General features: G+C 37.2%; 1 protein-coding gene across 1 annotated transcript in view; it reads right to left on the bottom strand.

Moving 5' to 3' along the window:
* Nucleotides 1–15,437: 15,437 nt before the first annotated feature.
* COL3A1 (collagen type III alpha 1 chain) overlaps nucleotides 15,438–21,482 on the bottom strand; it is a 38,307-nt gene continuing 32,262 nt past the window's right edge. The window contains exons 44-51 of the mRNA XM_001163809.7: nucleotides 21,147–21,200; nucleotides 20,552–20,659; nucleotides 20,221–20,274; nucleotides 20,017–20,124; nucleotides 18,938–19,235; nucleotides 17,792–17,979; nucleotides 17,292–17,534; nucleotides 15,438–16,555 (exon numbers count right to left, since the gene is read on the bottom strand). Coding sequence (XP_001163809.1) covers nucleotides 16,409–16,555; nucleotides 17,292–17,534; nucleotides 17,792–17,979; nucleotides 18,938–19,235; nucleotides 20,017–20,124; nucleotides 20,221–20,274; nucleotides 20,552–20,659; nucleotides 21,147–21,200 — 1,200 coding nt within the window. The 3' untranslated portion in view covers nucleotides 15,438–16,408. The remainder of the gene's footprint in view (nucleotides 16,556–17,291; nucleotides 17,535–17,791; nucleotides 17,980–18,937; nucleotides 19,236–20,016; nucleotides 20,125–20,220; nucleotides 20,275–20,551; nucleotides 20,660–21,146; nucleotides 21,201–21,482) is intronic.

Raw genomic sequence — 21,482 nt, 5'->3', positions numbered from 1 at the left:
TGTCCTTCTTAAATATTTCTAATTCTGTCCCCTAAATATTCCCTAAGGTCATATCCTTCTCTTGATCTCCACTGCCGTTATCCTTGTCCACATGAATATTATGTCTCGCCTGAGCTTTTTCAATAGCCTCCGACAGGTTTTCAGGCATGCACTCTTGCCCTCTTCTGATCCATTCTTCTCACTACAGCCAGAGAAATCAATTTGAAATAAAAATCTGAATATGTCACCTCCCACTCCCCCCGCCACCCTAGCTAACACAACACACACGCACTCATCTTATTATAAAAAGCTTCAGTGGTAACTTCTAGGATAAAGACAAAAATCTTCAAACTATGAGGTACTGGCATGACCTGACTCCTGCCTTCTTCCCAGGCTTCCTTACACCACTATCTCCGTTACTCTGTGCTCCACTCATGTGGGATTTTGTCCATTTTCTAAAAGCTTCTAGATTCCCTGTCCTGCTGAAAACCATTTGTATGTGTATTCTCTTTGCCCAGTTTACTTGTATTTACCTTTCAGAACTCTTCTCAATGCCTCATCCTCACAAAATCTTTACTAGGCTCCTCACTCCTCACCACAACTCAGGTAAGATAGTCCCTGTTAAATTTTCTTGGCACGCTGTATTTCTTCTTATAAATATTTATATTTATAGCACAAATTAGAATGTTTTATAAAGGGTGTGATTATTTGGTAGGTGTCAGTCTTTTCTATTGTATTTGTTACAAAGGCATGGATTGTTTACACAGGATCTAAAAATTTTCTTAGTATTTGTGCATGCTCAACATACATTCATTGAATGACAAAAAATTGTATACTATGTGTAACTGGAAAAATACATTCAGAGAGTAATCATACTTGATTTCTGTACTAGTGTGAAGCATACATCGTTATTACCATTATATTATGTTACTGTTTCTATTAGTACTACTGGACAGAAACACAATTGAAGAAGGGATTATTATCCAGTAACAATAGCAACATACAACGTATACCTAAACGTGACAAGAAATTTGCAGAACGTGATTGAAAACATCCATAACACTTGACTGAGACATGTAAATTAAAATTAGGGCTAAACCTACCTTAACATAGGGAAGCTCAATATTTGAAAAATGTAATTTTTTTCCTAAATTAATAAATACTCCCACTGAAAATCCCTATAAGATCATAAAAACAGAAAACTTGACAAAACTATTCTAAAGCTCATTGGAATAAAAAATTTGCTAGAAAAGTGATTAGAAAATCCCCTCCAAAACAGAAGTGGTGAATAAAGGTGGGCCCTGGTCCAAGTAAATATTTAAAAATAATAAAAAGCTACCAGTCATAGGGAACAAAAAATATTTAGAAATGAATCTATGTACCTGTATTATAATTAATATAGAAAAAAATTCCCATTTTTCCAGTAAATGCTATTAAAGTAAATTTATAACTATTTATCATTTGAAAGCATGTTTATTTCTTTAATTCTTATACCAAAACAGTTCCCAAATGAACTAATTTAATTTTTAAAACCTCTAAATATGTTTGCATAAAAATTATTGAGTAGTTGAATAATCCTGGAATGGAAATGAAAAAAATATATAAATAATAAAATGATGAAAGATCAGATTCTATAATACATCTTAAATCTGTATCATAACCAGGCACAATACTAATCACTTGTTGTCCCAGCTGTTCAGTAGTCTGAGGTGGGAGGATCACTTGAGTCCAGGAGTTCAAGGCTAGCCCTGGCAAGACAGTGAGATCCTACCATAAAAAAAAAGAAAACTGTATTATAAAACTGTCAGTAGTATGCTTCAAAGCATGTTCAAATTGGGAAAATTTATGTAATATATATTACAGAAATGGTTTAATACAGTTTCTGTAAAAACCTCCAAAATATGCATAGTCCTATACAGGTAATTTACAAAAGCCACAATATAAAAACTGATAAATGTGGAAGATATTTAATATCACTAGAAATAAAAATGCAACAGAAACAATAAGATATTGAATTCTATCAGAATTTGACAAACATTAAAATACCTGATACTATTAAGTGTCAAAGAAGATGCAGAAAAACACTCACATACACTTTTTTCCCCCTGTTTTTTCCCCTGGAATGTGGAAAGAATAGTTAAAGTCATTTTCTCTAATTGGTTTATTCACAGTTCCCATAAATGTGAGAAGGTAGCAGGCCCAAAAGTGAGCCAGAGGTGGAGGATAGAGTAGTACACACTAGGATGTCCTCTGGGCTGTTGATTTTACCTGATGACAAGTAACTTAAAACATTATTTGTAAAACAAAAAACAACAAAAGACAAAACAGCTCCAGAAATGTAAATATAAGAAATATAGATATAAGAGAATAGAACTTAAAAATTAACATGACAAAAACAATTTCACAATGGTGCCAGATTATTTACACTACAGACTAAGAATCTATTGTGGGTACATGCTTTTCATGTGGATTTCATGTCAGATACTGGTATTTTTGCTTTGGAATGTAAAATTATTACCCAGCACATGGTACAGGAAATCACTCCATGCTTTATATGCTGTTTATACTATTTAGTGGGTAAAACAGACCAACATACCAACTAAGCTGAATAAATACATGGTGATAACTAATGTTAATTAGGTTTGTACATGGGAAGCATGGGACCTAGCCAAATTCAAGCTAGGCTGGCATTTGGAGAGGAGAGGAAGCAAGGAAGAGTAGCTGGAATACACTCTTTCTTAATGAGTCTTGAGGGTTAAAGACAGACAGCGTCTTGAGCAGTGAGAGAAGGTAAGACACAAAGAACAGCATAGATCAAGGCATGGAGTTCTTAAAAGTCATGGCCTTGCCTGGGGAGCCCCTAGTGGGCAGTTTCTGTAATAGATTGCACACGAGGGGTTAGTGGGAGATGAAGTTAGAGAAGCAGGTTGAGGTTTCATAAAGGGACTTGTGTGTAGAAATAAAGAGATTGAAAATTATTTTGAAGGTGTTTTAAGGAAAGTATCTGTGGTTCTTAGCTGGGTGTGTAACCATACCCTCTAGAGTACCCTTGGAAATGTGTGAGGGGGGTGTTAGTGGTTGTAATAAAGATTGGGGAATATTTTAGGCATTTTGTAGATGGGCCCAGGATGTTGAAATTCTTGTATGTAGGCCAATCCCTTAGAACAAAATCTGAACCACCCAAAATACCAATAGAAGTTTCACTGCAAAATATTGAAGTGTTTTGGCAAGTAAGACACGTTGTGATTTGCATGTTAGAAAGATCACCTTGGCAGCAATACTGAAGGAAGAATTTTTAATGTGAGTAAGACTGAAAAGAGAAAGATTAGTCGAACAATGTATAAAAAAAGCAGGAAAGAGCAGTTCATGTCACTGCATATGGAGAGAGATGGATTTGAGAGATATTTAAGAAAAAGCATCAACGCAATCTGATGAAAGAGTGAGGGTGAGGAACCAAGATTTTAAGATTATTTCCAAATTTCTGGCTTAGGTAGCTGGAAGGAAGGTGCTGGCATGTACTGAGATGGGGACTAGCAAAGGGGGCAGCCTGAGGACATGTGTTCTATGTCCATGGGGCATCTAGCTTGAGATAGTCAGGGTTATGCATAAGGATAGATGAGCCATCACATCCAGTAATTGTTTGAGATTTCAGTGTGAGTGCAATCATTCACAAAAGTGGAGACTAGTGAGCCTGGAACAGACGACTGGAGAATGCTGATGTTCAAGAGGAAAAGAGTGAAGGAGGAATATATATTATATGAATATTACTTTTTAGTCATAGAATTCTAAACCTCGGATGTTAGAGGTACCTCTGAAGTCAGAAAAGAGAGGTTGAAGCCATGTCTAATGCTATAATGCATCTCTTATTCTCATTTTTATACTTTAATGACTAAATTCAATAAAACCAACAGAATGAAATATGAAAGAAAATGAAAATTCTATTTGAAAATTGAACTAGACAAAAGCATTAGTGAGACATAATAAGGAGCTCTAGAGATAAAACTGTAAAAATTTAGCAAAATCCTATAAAAATTTGCTCATAATTCTCTGCTGGATTTTATTTTGATGCTATCATCAACAAAAACCTCAAATGATATTTCATTCATATGTGACTATCTTACAGGATAAAAAATGCCCTGAAGATTGCATTTATTTTGATTTTCTTTTTCTTTTTTTTTTAAATTTTGTATTTCCATAGGTTATTGGGGAACAGATGGTGTTTGGTTACATGAGTAACTTCTTTAGTGGTGATTGCTGAGATTTTGGTGCACCCATCACCCGAGCAGTATACACTGCACCCAATTTGTAGTCTTTTATAGCTCACTCCCTTTCCACCCTTTCCCCCGATTCCCCAACGTCCACTGTGTCATTGCTATGCCTTTGCATCCTCATAGCTTAGCTCTCACTTATAAGAACATACAATGTGTGGTTTTCCATTCATGAGTTACTTCACTTAGAATAATAGTCTCCAACTCATCCACATTGCTGTGAATGCCATTAATTCATTCCTTTTTATATCTGAGTAGTATTCCATCATATATATATCTCATATATATATCAACGAGTGAATAAAGAAACTGTGTTGATTGATGGGCATTTGGGTTGGTTCCACATTTTTGTAATTGCAAATTGTGCCACTATAAACATGCGCAAGTAAGTATCTATTTGGTGTAATGACTTCTTTTCCTCTAGGTAGATACCAAGTAGTGGGATTGGTGAATCAAATGGTAATTCTACTTTTAGTCCTTTAAGGAATCTCCACACTGTATTCCACCAGTGGTTGTACTAGTTTACATTCCCTCCAGCAGTGTAGAAGTGTTCCTGATCATGTCCACGCCAACATCTATTATTTTTTGATTTTTTGATTACTGCCATTTCTTGCATGAGTTAGATGGTATTGCATTGTGGTTTTGATTTGCATTTCTTTAATCATTAGTGATGGTGAGCATTTTTTCCTATGTTTCTCGGTCATTTGTATATCTTCTTTTGAGACAGAGTCTTGCTCTGTTGCCCAGGTTAAACAGCAGTGGTGTGATCTTGGCTCACTGCCACCTCTGGCTCCTGGGTTCAAGTAAGTCTCCTGTGTCAGCCTCCTGAGTAGCTGGGATTACAGGTGTGCACCACCATGCCCAGCTAATTTTTGTATTTTTAGTAGAGACAGGGTTTCACCATGTTGGCCAGGCTGATCTCAAACTCCTGGCCTCAAGTGATCTTCCTGCCTTCACCTCCCAGATGCATTTAATTTTAATCAAAGAATATGATTCACCTCATTTTAAAGAGTGCATACCAAAAGCATATGCATATAAGCAGTTATGGTTAAATGCCATTGATATGGCAGAAAATTTGTCTGCATATATGTGAAGTACAAATGCAGATTCAAGTGGTAATAAATAGAGAAAGGCAGAACTGTACTGGTAATGTGAACAATTTTCCCAGCAGTTGAAACTGTTACGAGAGATCCTATAATGAAAGGCGGCTGGAGATACAGAATGATCACAATTGTTAGCCAATTTAATGAGAAAAAAAAAAAACAACATAAATTGAAAACATCTGTAGTCAGAATTGTAGCCCTAAAGACTCAAAGGAAGCTAAAGTACAAGCCCCTCCCAGAGACATTTGACATGTTTCCTTGCATAATGCTGTGCTTTGTTGGGTTCTTACAGAAAGTGATCGCCTCTTTCAAAGCTGTGCTTTTGCTGACTCTGCTGAGGACAGTCTCCAGGTGGTTTAAATTCAAGACAAAATTTGAAAATCAGTCCCAAAGCATTTTTATCAATAGCACTAATGAAGCCCTCCTTCTGTTCAGTTTCCTCTCTCTCCTCATAGCCCTGGATTAATCACAACCTGAGCCCTCAAAATTGAATCCTCCATTTTAAAAACGATTAAAAGCTACAGTATCCCCAATCAGACCCTTGGTGACGTTTCCTCCACATCCTCCTTCTCACCACGTACACACCATGCTGCTCTTTTCCCCTTTCCTTTGGAAATTTTTCTCCCTGATGATTTCATCTTGGAGCCAGATGATTTCATCCACCATCTGCAGAAGGATAATTTCCAAATAGACTTAGCTGCCTCTGACCTAGTATTCTCCAATCAGTCACACATTTTATCATGTTCAACCACCCTTCCAAATGAATCACAGCCACGTTTAACTGCCACGTAGAAAGCTGCGAGTAAGCCTGAAGTTGTGTAAATTTCCACTCAGTCCTTATTAAATGGAAACGTCTCTTGCCTGACTATTGATATTCTCCTTCAGCCTGACCCCATTTCCCTCCTTAACCTAATTTTCCCAGCAAGTATGTCTACACTCTGTGACTCTTTCTTCAGTCTAGTCTTTGAAGAAACGGTGTTCTGATTCCCTGCTAAAATTGTTTTGTCTCATCCTCATCTTTCCTAAAATGGAGATCCAATCTGCCTCCTTCTTCCCACAATGGGTATCTCTTCATTGCCTGTAAATCTGACCATGGCTCCCCATGTTTCCCTTGATTTTGTGCTCTCCTCAAGCAACAGCCTTTCAATATTTAATACCTTTTTATGACTCTAGATTGAGAAGCAGACAAAATAAAAAGTCATCACCTTGCTATTCTAAGGCCTTATGTCTAGACTGTATTTCCAGCCTCGTCTCTCACAACACCACTGCTTGACACCCATGCTCCCTCTGAAACTGGGATAATTTAAATTGCCAAGTATGCCTCCCAACTCTGCACCTCTTTCCTTACAGTATTTTCTGTGGTCTTCCTTTCTCTTGCTACCTGAAAAACATTATATTATTTAAAGTTGATCCCACATGTCATCTGCTTCATGTAGCCTGTCTTGAGAGCCTCCAAGTGGACATGACTGTTCATTCCTTGTGCCATTCTCGTGTTACGGGATCTTCGGGGTGTCAGTTTTCTGGCTGGAAACCCCTGTAGCCATGGTGCCTCGGCCTGAGTTCTTGTTGTGCATCCAGGAAGAACAAGGTACACAGACAAGTGAAATGTGAACAAGACGAAGATGAGCTTTATTGAGCATTACAGCAGCTCAGATGAGACCCATGGTGGGTAACTTCTCTCCGCAGGCAAGTCATCTGTGGAGTGTTCAGTTCTCTGCAGAGAAGAAGCCCTGGAGAGGGTAGCTCCTCTCTGCAGATCATTCAGACGTCTCTGCAGGTCTCTGAAGTTCTCAGCAGAGAGGGGTAGTTCCTCTCTGCAGTTGGTTGTCCTGTTTTCTCTCTGTCCTCTCCATCCTCTGCCCTGCTCTGGCTGAGCCCAGGGCTTTTATGGACCTCACAGGGGAGGAAGTGCCTGCCGATTTGTCATGGATGGCCATGGGTGGCCTGGGAGAGGCACCACGAGTCCCCACTCTGGCCCATGGGACAAGCAGCCTGGCCCCTAACCTTTAGGCCCTCTCTAGCCTGAAGGTGGGGCCTTACCAGGGACCCACCAACTTCTGCCCAGTACTCTGTGTCCCACTGTTATTCATGACCCCAGGGCTCAGCTGCAACTGGGGGTGAGATCAGAGCTGCGGCAGCAGAGGACAGAGGCCAAGCAGCCAGAGTAGATACCCTCAAGCCTACGGGGATGTGCGATGGGGAACTTCCCGGGACCTCAAGTATGCAGGCTACAGAGATGTCCATGTCCTGGGCCTGGGAGGGCAGCTGCAGCTGCAACTGAGAAGCTCATGCCCCCTCGAAGAGCACAGGGAGGCTCAGATCCACAGCCACAGCTTTGGTGACTATACTCTCACCCAGGAGGGCAGGGCTCCTGCCTGCTCCACAGAGTGGGAGACCTGGGTCTGCAGCTGCAGTTTGGGCAGCTGCAGTGGCACCTGGGGAGCTCCTGCACCAACTCAGAAGGGGCAGGGTTCCCACCAGCTCCATGGAGTGTGCAGCCCCAGCCGTGCCTCCTTGTGCCTCCTTGCTGCAGCCTGCATGATGGCTACAGCTGCTGCCGTCACTAGTACCTTGTATTTCTCTAATTCAAATTATTATGTTAAGTCTTGTGACATGCTTGTGTCATTGTACTTTTACTAAATTTCATGATCTCTTTTTCTCCTTGAATAATCTTGGGCACTTGGTTCTGAGCCTTGCATTTAGTAATTGCTCAATACTGTGACTGAATTAAAATGAATGGATTTAGGTAGCCTGGGTTCTTCACTGTGCTATGGACATAGGATAATCATTCTTCTATTTGTTCTCTTCTTTTGTTTATTAGTCCAAAGTGGTTTTCCTTTCCTCCAGTGTTTACTCAAATAACACTCTTTTTTATTGTACATTTTATCTTTTTAAAGAAGACAGTCCTGAAAATATAATCATCATTGACCAATTATTTTTCTCATCTACTATCTTTATCTCTTATAGTTAGCTCAGCACAATTTAGCACTTAATTGCTTGCCTTGAATGCTTTTGTGCCACTTCATTTGGGTTCAACCTATCTACCCTAGACAACACACACCTAAAGACAGACAATCATGTGATATATTTCCCTATAGTGTTTAGAAGAGTACTGAACATATAGGAGGAGCTTATAATTTGGTAATCCACATGTATGCCCTTTTCAAAGCCAAAACATTGATAGCAGCTGATAGCAGCCACTGAAAATAGTTGTTACTGAGAGTTTACAGCAGTGTCTCTCACATAGAATTGCCCTCAGTCACGAAGACTGCTTTACAAATGTAACCTCCACCCCTTCCAAATTTCAGCCCACAGTCAATGACTGTCTGATTCAGGAATAAAAAGACCCATCCCTCTTACTGTGAATTATAGCAACTCTGAAGGGCCACCTCAGTTCCAGAGTTTCCTGCAGAGTCCCCTGAAACCTCCATCAATTGCATGGGGTCAGCTTCCCCCTCTGTCTAAACCTACGTTTCTCATTTCCTTACAGATGTATCTCCCAAGATGACTCCCCAGTAAATCTTCTGCTCATCATTAGCTGCCTTACACTCTGTTTTCAGGGAATTCAACCAGAGACAGAGCTTAACTTTTGCTTCTTTTCCTACTCCATTATGGGGTATCTCATTTTAAAGATAATGGAAAGTATATCCCACGCAATCACTAAACTGGTGTGAAATATCATAATTCCTATTTCTAAATTTTATGGACCTCAAAGGGCAACCTGATTTCTGTTAATAAATATCATAGCAGATATTGTCCAAAAATGCAAAGTAATTCAATGCATTTTAGTGAAAACATTCAGGAGTTTTAAAGGTAAAGATGTTTTTCAGGAAGATTAAAGCAATGAAAAGAAAAAGGATGAGCAAAATATCAGATAAAAACTTGTTTAATAAAAAATGTTAGCCATAGATGATAGTCTTTTTGTTTATGGCATTGACTCAACAAGTGATTATTTGCAAGATTTCTGAAAACCTTCAATGGGGCAGACTAGAGAATATGGAGATTTGGGGAGATCTTTCAAGTATGCTGTGTTGTACAGAATGTTTTCACCAATACTGTATCAAGCTATCTTAGTGAGTTATGACTCAGTGAAGAATTACGTATGAAAAGAAAATATTTTTTCATAGTTTCAGACTCACTTTTAAAAATAGGCACATTTCTCTAAGACAGAACCCAGAAAAATAGGATTTTAGTATACACTAGATAAAAGAAAGTTCCCTTTGATGTGATTTCTAACTTTGGAGCCATTATCCTGTAAGAGCAGTTTCCTCTATATTTCTCCTAATTTGACCAAAAATTTAAAAATACATTTTTATGGATAAAATAATATTATGTTAAGTAAAATAAGCAGCATACAATATTGCATAAATAGTATTATCCCAATTATGTTAGAATATGCTTAGAAGACTTGAAGGAAATAGCCACTGATCTGGAACACGGATACTCTATTTTTCTTCTTAGTTTCCTGCATGTTCTAACTATGTTATAATGGCTGCATTAACTTCATCCTCAATCTTTATAAAATACATTTTATTTTAGTCAAGGAAGTAAAATAATTTTTGTTAAAATGTCAGTTTGAGGGTGAAGAAAGTTGTATTTAATCCTCCATCATGAAAGAGATAATAAAGAGATAATGTAACTATGATATAAAGGATTGCATTGCATCACTATCTGCCATTTATAGACAGAAAAACTGATATAACCTTAATTGACCTCGCTTTTAAAAATCTATAATTAGTGGTCTTGGAATACATTGACTCTAAATTCATTTCTTCCCTTAATGCCACAATTCTGAAATTTAAACTTTTTCACCTGGCACCTAAGTCACTACACTTTCATGGTTTCCTTTCATTCTTTCTCTCTCTCCTTTGTTGCTTCCTCTTCATTTCTCCAATTTGTGAATATTAAAGTATCCCAGGCTTTCATATTTTCTTCTTTCTACACTCTATTATTTCATGATCTTCTCTACTTTTCTTCCTTTTTTTTGAGGCGGAATTTTGCTCCTGTTGCCCAAGCTGGATGCAATGGCACGATCCCGGCTCACTGCAAACTCCACCTCTTGGGTTCAAGTGATTCTCTTGCCTCAGCCTCCCAAGTGGCTGAGATTACAGGCGCATGCCACTGTGGCTAATTTTTTGTATTTTTAGTAGAAACGAGGTTTCACCATGTTGGTCAGGCTGGTCTCGAACTCCTGGCCCAGGTGATCCTCTCACCTTGGCCTCCCAAAGTGCTGAAATTACAGGCATAAGCCACCATGCCTGGTCTGATCTCTTCTATTTCTGAGGATGTAAAAGCCATATGCTGAAACTCTTAAATTTATTTCTCTAGCCTGGATCTCTCCTCTGATTTCCAGCAAGTCTGCTTAAAAGAGCGATAAGCATCCAAAATGTAACATGCCCAGCTTCAAAGTACTGAGTTCCTCAAATTTTTTACCTTAGTCTTCCCCATCTTAGTTGCAACTCTATTCTTCCAGCTACTTGGACCGAAAGCCTTGGATTCATGCTTGATATCTCTCTTTCTCTTAAACCATACATCCAAATTGTCAGCAGTTCCTGTTGGCTCTGTATTCAAAATGTATCCAGAACATGACTACTTTTCATCACTTCTACTATTACCACCCTGGTGGAGACGACCGTCATCCTTGGCTTAGACTATTGCAATGGACTCATGACTGTTCTCATGGTTTCTGCTCTTAACACACAGTCATCTCTAAACAGCAGTCACAGAAATACTCTAAAACTGCAAGCCAGATTGTGTCATCCATTATCACAGTGGCTTCTCATCTAACTGAGGCAACAGCCAATATCCTCAGTGGCCAGATAAAATTAGGGTGACCATATAATGTCATCCGATCAGGATATTTCTGAGTTCTACAATACTAAATCTTATTAGACATTGGGAACATAGGCATAAACTGACTTTCCAAGGCAAAGCTGCTCCTATGGTCACCCTTCTTATAGGTCTCCACATGATTTGTCTCCTCTTTTCCTATGGCTTTCTCTTGTACTCCTCCCCCAGATACTGATTTTGTCACAACCATATTCACTTTGTTTTTCCTTGAACACATCCAGAACATTCCTCTCCTCATGCTATTGCTCTTCTCTCTTCCTGGAATGATCTCTTTAAAAGCTTTATATTACTTGTTACATTACAGATATTCAAAACTTTGATGGGAATTTCAATTAGTCCATAGAATATATGGGTCTTTAGTTCCACAAAGCCAGAAGTCAATTTGTGAATTATCTTTAATTTAATTGATGACTAGCATTATGGAAATAGATGAGATGCCACAAGTGAGTAATACACAAATTAATAAGTTTAAAGTGACTAGAACAATGCTTGGCCCATGGTAAGTGCTTATCAGTTGTGATTCTATTGCAGGAGATTTCCTCCAAAGCACTGAACTTCTGCTTCCTTTAAGGAGACTAGGTTTATTAACCATCTTATAGTCTGGGAATTGAAGAAAGTCTTGAGGCCTGTGTGGTTGCTGATCTGAGGTCTCTTTTACCTGAACTAAATATATTTGTCATTATTGTTTATAAAAGACATAAATGTGACTGTCCCAGACATCTCATCATTCTCATTATCAATCAGCCACCGACAACATTACTTCTGAATTATGCCATTTTATTTTCTCTACCATGACAGTCCTGCTATCTTGTACAATATCATTCTCACTTTGTTTCCGGCAGTCTAGAGTTGCCCTTTGTCCTCTGCAAGCTCGGATCCTGTCATCTCCATTGAATCAAGAAGCCTATTTCAGCTAGATTTTTTTCTACTTCCTTCTTCAGACTACAGACACACAAGGAGATTATTCAAAGGTGCCAGCATGCAGGCCACCACGTGTTTCTCAAAACCGTACTGGTCCACCTTGAGAATATACTCAGAAGGTGAATGGTTGTATCACATATGATGAATTCATTCCAATATTTCTATCTTCTTAAGTTTCTGAATTACATTCTCCACCTGTCAGAAAGTTTGTAATGTCTCAAATTCATTCAGTTTGGGCAACCTCTGAGGCCTGAGTTCAGTTCAACCATGTTAATAATTATAATGTTCCTATAACTCTTTGTTACATTCATATATTGATACATTTTATCCAAATTTCACTGTTCTTTTTTGTCTAGTATCTCAAAATCCACTCCTACACACGTTTCTCAGATTTTAAACAATATAAATTAGTTAAATCCTTCCATTCTTTTTATGTGTAAACATCCTCCTGAGATTGACCTTTAAATTGCTACCCCTTGAGGCATTCTGGGATCTGACTTCAGTTACAAATCTGGAGACAATAAGCAGTGGTGGGAATGAGGTCTGAAGAGAACTGGCTTTTTCTTGTAGTCAGCTTGCATTTTCAGAATGGGGGAACAATTACCAGGCAAGGAATGCAGATCCCATTTCAGATGTCTAAAGAAACTTAATGTGAAACTGGAATGTTTAAAGAGAGTTCTTCCATAAACCCCATTTAAATTTCCAGGGTCTTGCTGTTTCCCAATTATAGAGAATCAAATAGAGAATTGGAAAATCCATTTAGATTTATGTTGAAGTCTGGTGATCTGCAGAATTAAGATTTGTATTTGGTTTTTAGTATCTCAAACCTTTGGCAAAAATATGAATTTTTTTCTTTTTTTCCAGAAAGATAGTATGCTTTTATTTTAGCATAGTCAGGGAAAGGGCATAGATTTTCTTCTGTGTCTTAAATCAAGAAGTTAGGGATTTGAACTCGTCATTCTCTTTCTGTTCATCACCATTCACAGCAGCCACATTCACATGCAGTCCTGCAATTTCTCATGAAATTCAAACATACTGTTGTGTAGTAGAGGCCACTTATCTCCTTAAGCCTTGTCTTTAAAGTGCAAATCACTCAATGTAATCATAAATGATTAATCCTATTTCCATGGACTTCCAAATTCTCATTCCCGGATACAAGCTGGATTTTCTATTTTTACCCCTAACTAGTACAAACATTTGATCTCAGAGTCTTTCCATTTGCTTGCATTTCTGCTTCCTGCCAGCCCTGCTGTTACCAATTGCTGGCCTAGTCAGGCTTAGTTGTAAACAATCTAAACCAACTTTAGCTCACTGAAGTAAAAATGTAATTTATGGATTTTTATCTGAAATTCAGAGGAATTCAGAGAAAGCTATAGAATCCAGGTGCATAAAATCAACAAAAAATGAAGTGAATGCTGACATTCAGAGCCATCTTCAAAATCATACCCTAAAAGCAACCTGGCAAAGCCATCATAAACACAAGACACTGGATGCCATTTCTGGCACTGTTGGCCATGCTTCTTTTGATATCTGGCGGTGCTGCCCCAACTGTAGCTGTGATCACCACCAAACTGGATTTTTAATTCTTTTTACTTCTTTGCATCACTATTGTTGGTAGGTGGAATAATGCTCCCTCAAATATGTTCATACCCTAATCCCCAGAACCAGTAAATATATTACATTTTTTGGCAAGGCAAGGAGCAATTAAGGTTGCAGCAGGCATTAAGGTTGCTTATCAACTGACCTTGAAATGGGGAGAGTAGCTTGGAGTATCCATTTGGGCCCAGTGCAATCATTTGGTTCCTTAAAAGTGAAATAGGAAGACAGAAGAGCCAATGTCAGAATGAGACAATGTGAGAAAGACTTGACCAAATATTTCTGGCTTTGATGTTGGAACTGGCTCATGAACCAAGGAAGCTGGGCAGCCTCTAGAAGCTGGAAAAGGGAACACACAGTTTCTCCCTAGTGTCTCTAGAAAGGAAGACAACCTTGTTTGACACTTGCATTTGAGTCCAGTAAGACTCAGTTTAGACTTTTGATGTTCAGAAGTGTAAGACAAGAAATCTGTGTGGTTTTAAGTCACTAAATTTATGGTAACTTGCTACAGCAGTAATATGAAGTGAATACAATTATCCCCAGATTGAGACCTTCAGGTGTGTGTCTCTAATTTGCCAAGCTCAGGTCGCATGGCCACTTGCCTACACCCTAACTCAAGACAGGTTAGGAAAGCAACTGTCTATGGCCTCTAACCTCAACCAAGACTCATCTAACTGTAACTTCCCTGCAATGAGATAGGGCTTTAGATACTTGGTAGCAAATAAATAAACAAATAGGCAAACAAGTAATTTTAACTAGTGTGTTCATTAAACTGAGTATTGGGATCAATAACACACAATAAGTTAGAGCTATATATAATGAAATGAACTACTCTCTGTGATACATTAAGTTACAAATACAGGAGGCAGAACATTGTGTTCCAGATATCTTTCTTGGTCTAAAATAAAACTCCAAGTATCTAATTTATTAATTCATACTATTGATTTGAGTTCTCTCTCTCTCTCTATACATATATATATATATGTGTGTGTGTGTGTATACATATATGTATATATATGTATATGTAGGAAGACAGAGATACATATGCATATATATGCAGTATCTCAGGTTCTCATCATTTCTTGTGGTGAGAATACTTACTCTCTTCGCAATTTTCAAAAATATAATACGTTGTTATTGACTGTGGTCACCACGTTTCACACTAGATCTCTTGAGCTTATAACTTCTATCTTACTGCAATTTTGTATCCATAGACTAAAATCTCCCAACCCCACCCCACCTTCTGCCCTTGGAAACCACCATTCTATTCTTCATCAATGAATTCAACTCTTTTAGATTCCACATAGAAGTGAGATCATGTGGTACTTGTCAATTTTTCTTAATATTAATATATTTCAACAGACCCATATTACAATTACTTTCTGATAAACTATCAACATCTTCCTCCCTTATTATTCCCAGTTTGGGAACACCTTGATTTACTGTGTTACCATTTCCAGGGATTGATCCTTTCAAACAGAATGCCCTCAGTGTCCAGTATGTCCCACAGGGGTTCCTGCAAATATGATCTAAAAATCTGCAGGATTCCTCATTGAGCATTATCTCTACTCTGAATATATGTTATATTATTTTATATTCTTAAAAATTATTGCATTATTAATCTATAGAGTTAGAATTCAATATACTTTTTCAAGATTACTGGAGTTCCTTAATGTAGACGTGCATTTTTTAAATCTTTGAAAAGTGACAAAAAACAGGAGAATTTTAATATGATATTTTATTATGGGTGTCTGTAAGGAAAAAAAAGATCAACAACCACATACAAGCTTACAAAGTTAAATTTCAACACATTCTCTATGCTAGTGTGACAAAAGCAGCCCCATAATTTGGTTTTTATTGTTGACCTTTACAGGATGAAGGAGGAGAATCCCCTGTGGCATGCCAATGAATCTTTCTGATGGGAGACATGTACAGATTTTGTGCATTTATGTTCTGAATGCAAGTCAACAATTCTGATCTAGAGTTTAAAAGTGAAAGTACATTAGCACCATAACATGCGTCTTTAAAGCCTTCCCAAATATTAGTAATCTTGACCAGCAATGACAAGAAAAAAGAGGAGCACCTTTACAAGCAGTTGATATCCAATATTAAAATAATTGTGGCTTTAAAAATATTTCTTTAAATTCTTGCACTACACTTTTCTTTTTAAACTAATCTTCCAGGAGATTAATCATGAAATTTATAAGTTTTATCAACTTATAAAATTTTTTTCATCTTCTGGGACTCATAGAATACAATCTGTGTTTCTGACCAGTTGAGGTAGTTAAAATAGGGAGGGCTTTTCTAATTTCGTATTTGACTATTTCAGAAAGAAAGGTTATCTTTTACTGGTGAGCACAGTCATTGCTCTGCAGATGGGCTAGGATTCAAAGAATATAACACAGTGTTGTTATCATAAAGAGTGTTGAAGTTTATTTATTATAGCACCATTGAGACATTTTGAAATTGGAATTGGTAAAAAAATAAAACAAAAAGCATTTGAATTGTATTTGGTGGAACAGCAAAAAAAGAGAAGTATCATTTTTCTTTGTCAAATTATACTGTTTCCAAACATTTTGGAAATAAATAACTGGAATTTTGTCGGTCACTTGCACTGGTTGACAAGATTAGAACAAGAGGAACACATATGGAGTTAAATTTTTTTTGTTGGGATTTCAGATAGAGTTTGGTTTATAAAAAGCAAACAGGGCCAACGTCCACACCAAATTCTTGATCAGGACCACCAATGTCATAGGGTGCAATATCTACAATAGGTAGTCTCACAGCCTTGCGTGTTCGATATTCAAAGACTGTTTTGCTCCATTCCCCAGTGTGTTTCTGTAAAAAAGGACAAAATGTACATGATCATGACATTACAATTACTTAGACAACTCTGACTTAACAAGTTAAAGAAAACCTTTTTACTCTAAAGAAGCATTCATCGTGCCATGTTATTATTCATATATATGAGACCTGCTCTACTTCAAAGCTGTAATCTTCTTAGTTGATAAACAATATTCTTAAACAAATGCCTTGTAAGGATTCTTAGTAAATGCAGCAGGGCAATTGCTATAGACCAGTGCATCCTCAGGAGGCCTGGTTCCGGCCATTGCTAACAGGTTTATAAATGGTTTATTAAAAAGAGGATAGGTCTCTCACAATGAAATTCGCTAATATTAGAAGTGAGTTTTCCCTTTGTTCACAAATAACAATAACAATGAGAGAGTTGAAGTTAACCTTTAAAATTTTAAAAAACAGATATTTCAAACTGAGTTAATGTGACAGGTATTATTCAAAACATATAGTAACTATCCCAATTATCTGATAAAGTTTGCATTATGGATTTAAATTTTAAATGCTTTTATTTAAACTGGTTTTCATCTGGAGGCTAAGATCCATTTTGTTGCATTTAACATTCCCTGCAATGAATCAGTAGATGCAATGTATGTAATTCATACCAAATGCTATCTTTATTTCATCCTATTAATTTTATTTCTTCTACTCAAAATAATTTGCATGATTAAACTAAAATGCTGACTGCTTTATGACCTATATTGAGAAAAATGTTTCCTACCGTGCAACCATCCTCCAGAACTGTGTAGGTGAATTTGCTATTTCCTTCAGCCTTGAATTCACCTTCATTTGACCCCATCAGCTTCAGGGCCTTCTTTACATTTCCACTGGCCTGATCCATGTATGCAATGCTATTTTTGCAGTGATATGTGATGTTCTGGGAAGCTCGGCTGGAGAGAAGTCGAAGGAATGCCAGCTGCACATCAAGGACATCTTCAGGAAGTTCAGGATTGCCGTAGCTAAACTGTAATAGGGAACAAATAAAACAGATCAAACATTTCAGTTGCAACTGCACGCAAGGGATTCATATGGGCTGTTTATATATTTTATGTATGAGTATTTTATGTGTGAAAATATTTTTATTGCATGCCATCACTTTCAGTAGCAAAAACTGCAATTATGTTTGTACCAACCTAGTAACTTTGCTTTGTGATGAACGTATAGGAAGAATACAAAGGATATAGAGGTGACTTATTTAAAAAAAGGTATATCCTTTCCTACCTGAAAACCACCATCCATGGACTCTCCAAACCAAACGTGTTTCTTCTCAGCACTAGAATCTGTCCACCAGTGTTTCCGTGGAACATTCAAAGGATTGGCACTTATGCATGTTTCCCCAGTTTCCATATTACAGAATACCTTGATAGCATCCAATTTGCATCCTTGGTTAGGGTCAACCCAGTATTCTCCTGAATAGTCACAAAAAAGAATGGGAATTGGTTATAAAATCCAGTAATAAAGTGATTTTGTTTGTTTACCTGTAAAGGCATTCATAATGTTGACTGCTAATGTGTCTGCATTTTATGTATAGAATGATGGAGAAGCTTTTTGATTGAAATTGCTGAGGTAAAAGAGTTAGCTATGACTACAGAAAGCACTGAAATAAAATGCAACATCTTGGTTTCTAATAAGGATGATACACTAAGCTAAGACCTTTTGATTGCTGTATAATATTTGCAAAAGTCTCTCCTTTAAAAAAGATGATTATTATATGTAATCTTGCTTAATAATATAAGCTGGTTGTCTAACCTAGATTTATTCCAATAGTTCTAAAGCTGAAGTCCCTATGATTGATGCTTGTCTCCTATTTTAAGTAATTTCTAGAAATGACTCCTAGCAAAGGCAGTGTTCCATGTCAAGATATTTGAAAACTTGAAATAATTTTGCTTTTCAGAAATATTTAACCCAATATATGCAAAACCTTAAACTATTACAATATTCTATTTAATTTTATACAGTATTCTGAAATTTTTCACTTGTTTAATTTGAAAATTTTAATAATTAGATTCATTGCAATAAGTAAATATTACAATAATCAGATTATAATTGTCTTCATCAAATTATGTATATTTAATCCTGAGAAAAAAATGATATATGTTACTTTATACTCAAATAACTTACGATTTATACTACAACTTCTACAAAAATGTCTTTATATTTTTCTGTATTTGGCATGATCTGAAGTTATGTTATATTTTACATCTGCAAAGTTTACTCTTTTATATCAAGCAGTTTCAATTCAGTTAACTTTCTTAAAGTACTATTTCAGCTTTCTATTGAAAGTAGATGTTTTTTCGTTCCCATTCTAATCTAAGCAGCTTTCTCTGTAATCCTGTTGCCATGAAGATGAAAGACTACCAAACATACCACTCTTGAGTTCAGGATGGCAGAATTTCAGGTCTCTGCAGTTTCTAGCGGGGTTTTTACGAGAACCATCAGGACTAATGAGGCTTTCTATTTGTCCATTAACAGACTTGAGTGAAGTCATAATCTCATCGGTGTTGATTTTGAAATCCATTGGTTCATCTCCATAATACGGGGCAAAACCACCAGCTTTTTCACCTCCAATCCCAGCAATGGCAGCGGCTCCAACACCACCACAGCAAGGACCAGGGGCACCAGGAGGTCCAGGAGGGCCTGGTTGCCCTGGGTGGCCTGGGGAGCCCTAGAATGAGTAAAACATGGATCACTGAGGTATGCACATTCAGTCACCACTCTAAGAATACATTGCTAGTCCAGGGAAATGCCTTAAAAATAATTCATTCATTGTGTCATCAGAATTATTTTACTAAAGATTTATTTGGGTGCCTTTAGGGTCACGTGATCACCGATTTATAATAACTACAATTCATTATCAAGAAAGATATTGTTCCACTATGTAAGAATCAGTAATGTCAGAGCACAAGTTTTCTCTATCATTCTTCCTTCTGGATGACTGATGTAAGCAAACACCTGTGAGCTACAATTCCAGTATTGACATGAGAGAGGGGAGTGTAATTTGTTGGGATAATTGTTTTTATTTCATTTACCCAAAGGCATGGAATAGAAAGTATTAGGAATGATAGTATCATTAACAAAATAGTAACCATGGAAGCTGTTTGAGAAGTAAAATGCACTACATAAATGCAGATAATTATGAATGTTGTAATTCCGAGATCTCTAGTGGGATAGCAATATGGACAGGGTTTATTTGGTTAATTGGGCAGATGTCATTATTCTGATACGATGGATACCTGATCAAATTTTTAAAAAGATATTTTTCTCCTGTTACAGTGTGGTAGAAACATTTTTAATGTGATGGAGAATGTCTTAAAGTCATTGTTCAGTTTCTAAATTGAGTGGATGCATTGCGTCTCTCTATTTCAATTTAAACATAATGCGCTGTGTTTCTGAAAATTGAAAGATTGTAGCAAATTAAATACACATACGTATAAGTGATGTCTTACCTCAGATCCTCTTTCACCTCTGTTACCTCGAGGCCCTGGTGGTCCAATGGGACCTGGATGTCCACTGGTTCCATCTTTGCCAGGAGGTCCACTGGGTCCAACAGGTCCCTAAGAAAGTATCATGACATCACAATGCCAGAATATCTTTCTGAAATGCAGACATCTGAAACATGTGGACCTGTAATATCTTTCTGTGCTACTTACTCTGGGGCCTGCAGGTCCTGGACTGCCGATTGCACCCTGCTGACCAGCAGGGCCCTGGAAAGAAAGGAAGTGTACATAGGAGTGAAGGCCTTAAAAAGCACTGGGAAACTGTACATTCAAGATCAGATCAAGAAACATGGGGATCATGATGAAATTTTTTTTCTTTCTTTAATCTTCCCATTGTGTCATGCTGATTGTTGTTTCAAATTAGCCTTCAAATCCATTTCTCATCTCTTCTAGTACATATTTTTAGAGATGGAAAGCTTTCTTCTCTTAATCTCTAAAATTTGTATACATTGAAGGGATTTTCCAACAAAATGAATGCACTTACTGGAGAACCTGGGGCACCTGGATTACCAGGGAATCCTCGATGTCCTTTGATGCCAGCAGCTCCACGTTCACCTGTTTCACCTTTGTCACCACGTGGGCCTTGAGGACCCTTTAGAAACATATTTTGAATTGAAGTCATATACACACATACATATTGGAAAAATAAAATAGAATTTATAATAATTAAATCTATTTTATGGCTTTCTATCAGCTAAAAAATCCCCCATCAACAGACACTTCAGATAGGAAATGAGATTTGTTTCTGTGGTTGTTTTCATTTTGGACTGATCATTGCATGGATCCCTAACAACTGATGTTTCTATCCTTGGCTCCAAAGAACTTTTAGATCCTGAACTGCTTTCCATATCATTGTCATTAAAGGAAAGTTTATATTTGTTCTATCTATCTATCTATCTATCTATCTATCTATCTATCTATCTATCATCTATCTATAGATAGAACAAATATATATATATATATATATATATATTCATTCTTTTTTCCTGAACACGCTGGAAAATAAAATATTTCCTACACTGTAGAATGAGTTAAAAAAAGAACAAAACAAAATAAAACCAAAAAATGACAAAACTTACAGGAGCACCTCGGGAACCAGCAGGACCGGGAGCACCAGCAGGGCCAGCAGGGCCCTAAGATGAAAGCATACATACACGGAATTAGTTTTATGTGTTGACACAATTTTGTTTTCAAAAGTAAATAATTTCATTATAATAGAATTATAGTATGCATGCAATTATTGGGAGTTAATATTGTTTTTGCCTTCAAAGTGCTAAAGCCCTGTTTATAGCTTTCTCAGGGGATCTAAACAGAAAAGTTGGGCAAGAGCCCTGTTAACTTGGCCTTGCATTTACCCAGCATATAGATAGTTGGTCTGATTAATATGATTTCGGGTTTCAGTAATGAATTCTTTA

This window comes from Pan troglodytes, chromosome 13 (genome assembly GCF_028858775.2).
Source record: "Pan troglodytes isolate AG18354 chromosome 13, NHGRI_mPanTro3-v2.0_pri, whole genome shotgun sequence".
In the NCBI taxonomy this organism is placed as follows: domain Eukaryota; kingdom Metazoa; phylum Chordata; class Mammalia; order Primates; family Hominidae; genus Pan; species Pan troglodytes.
The sequence above is the reverse complement of the archived record's forward strand: the minus strand, read 5'-3'. Positions and strand labels throughout refer to the sequence as shown.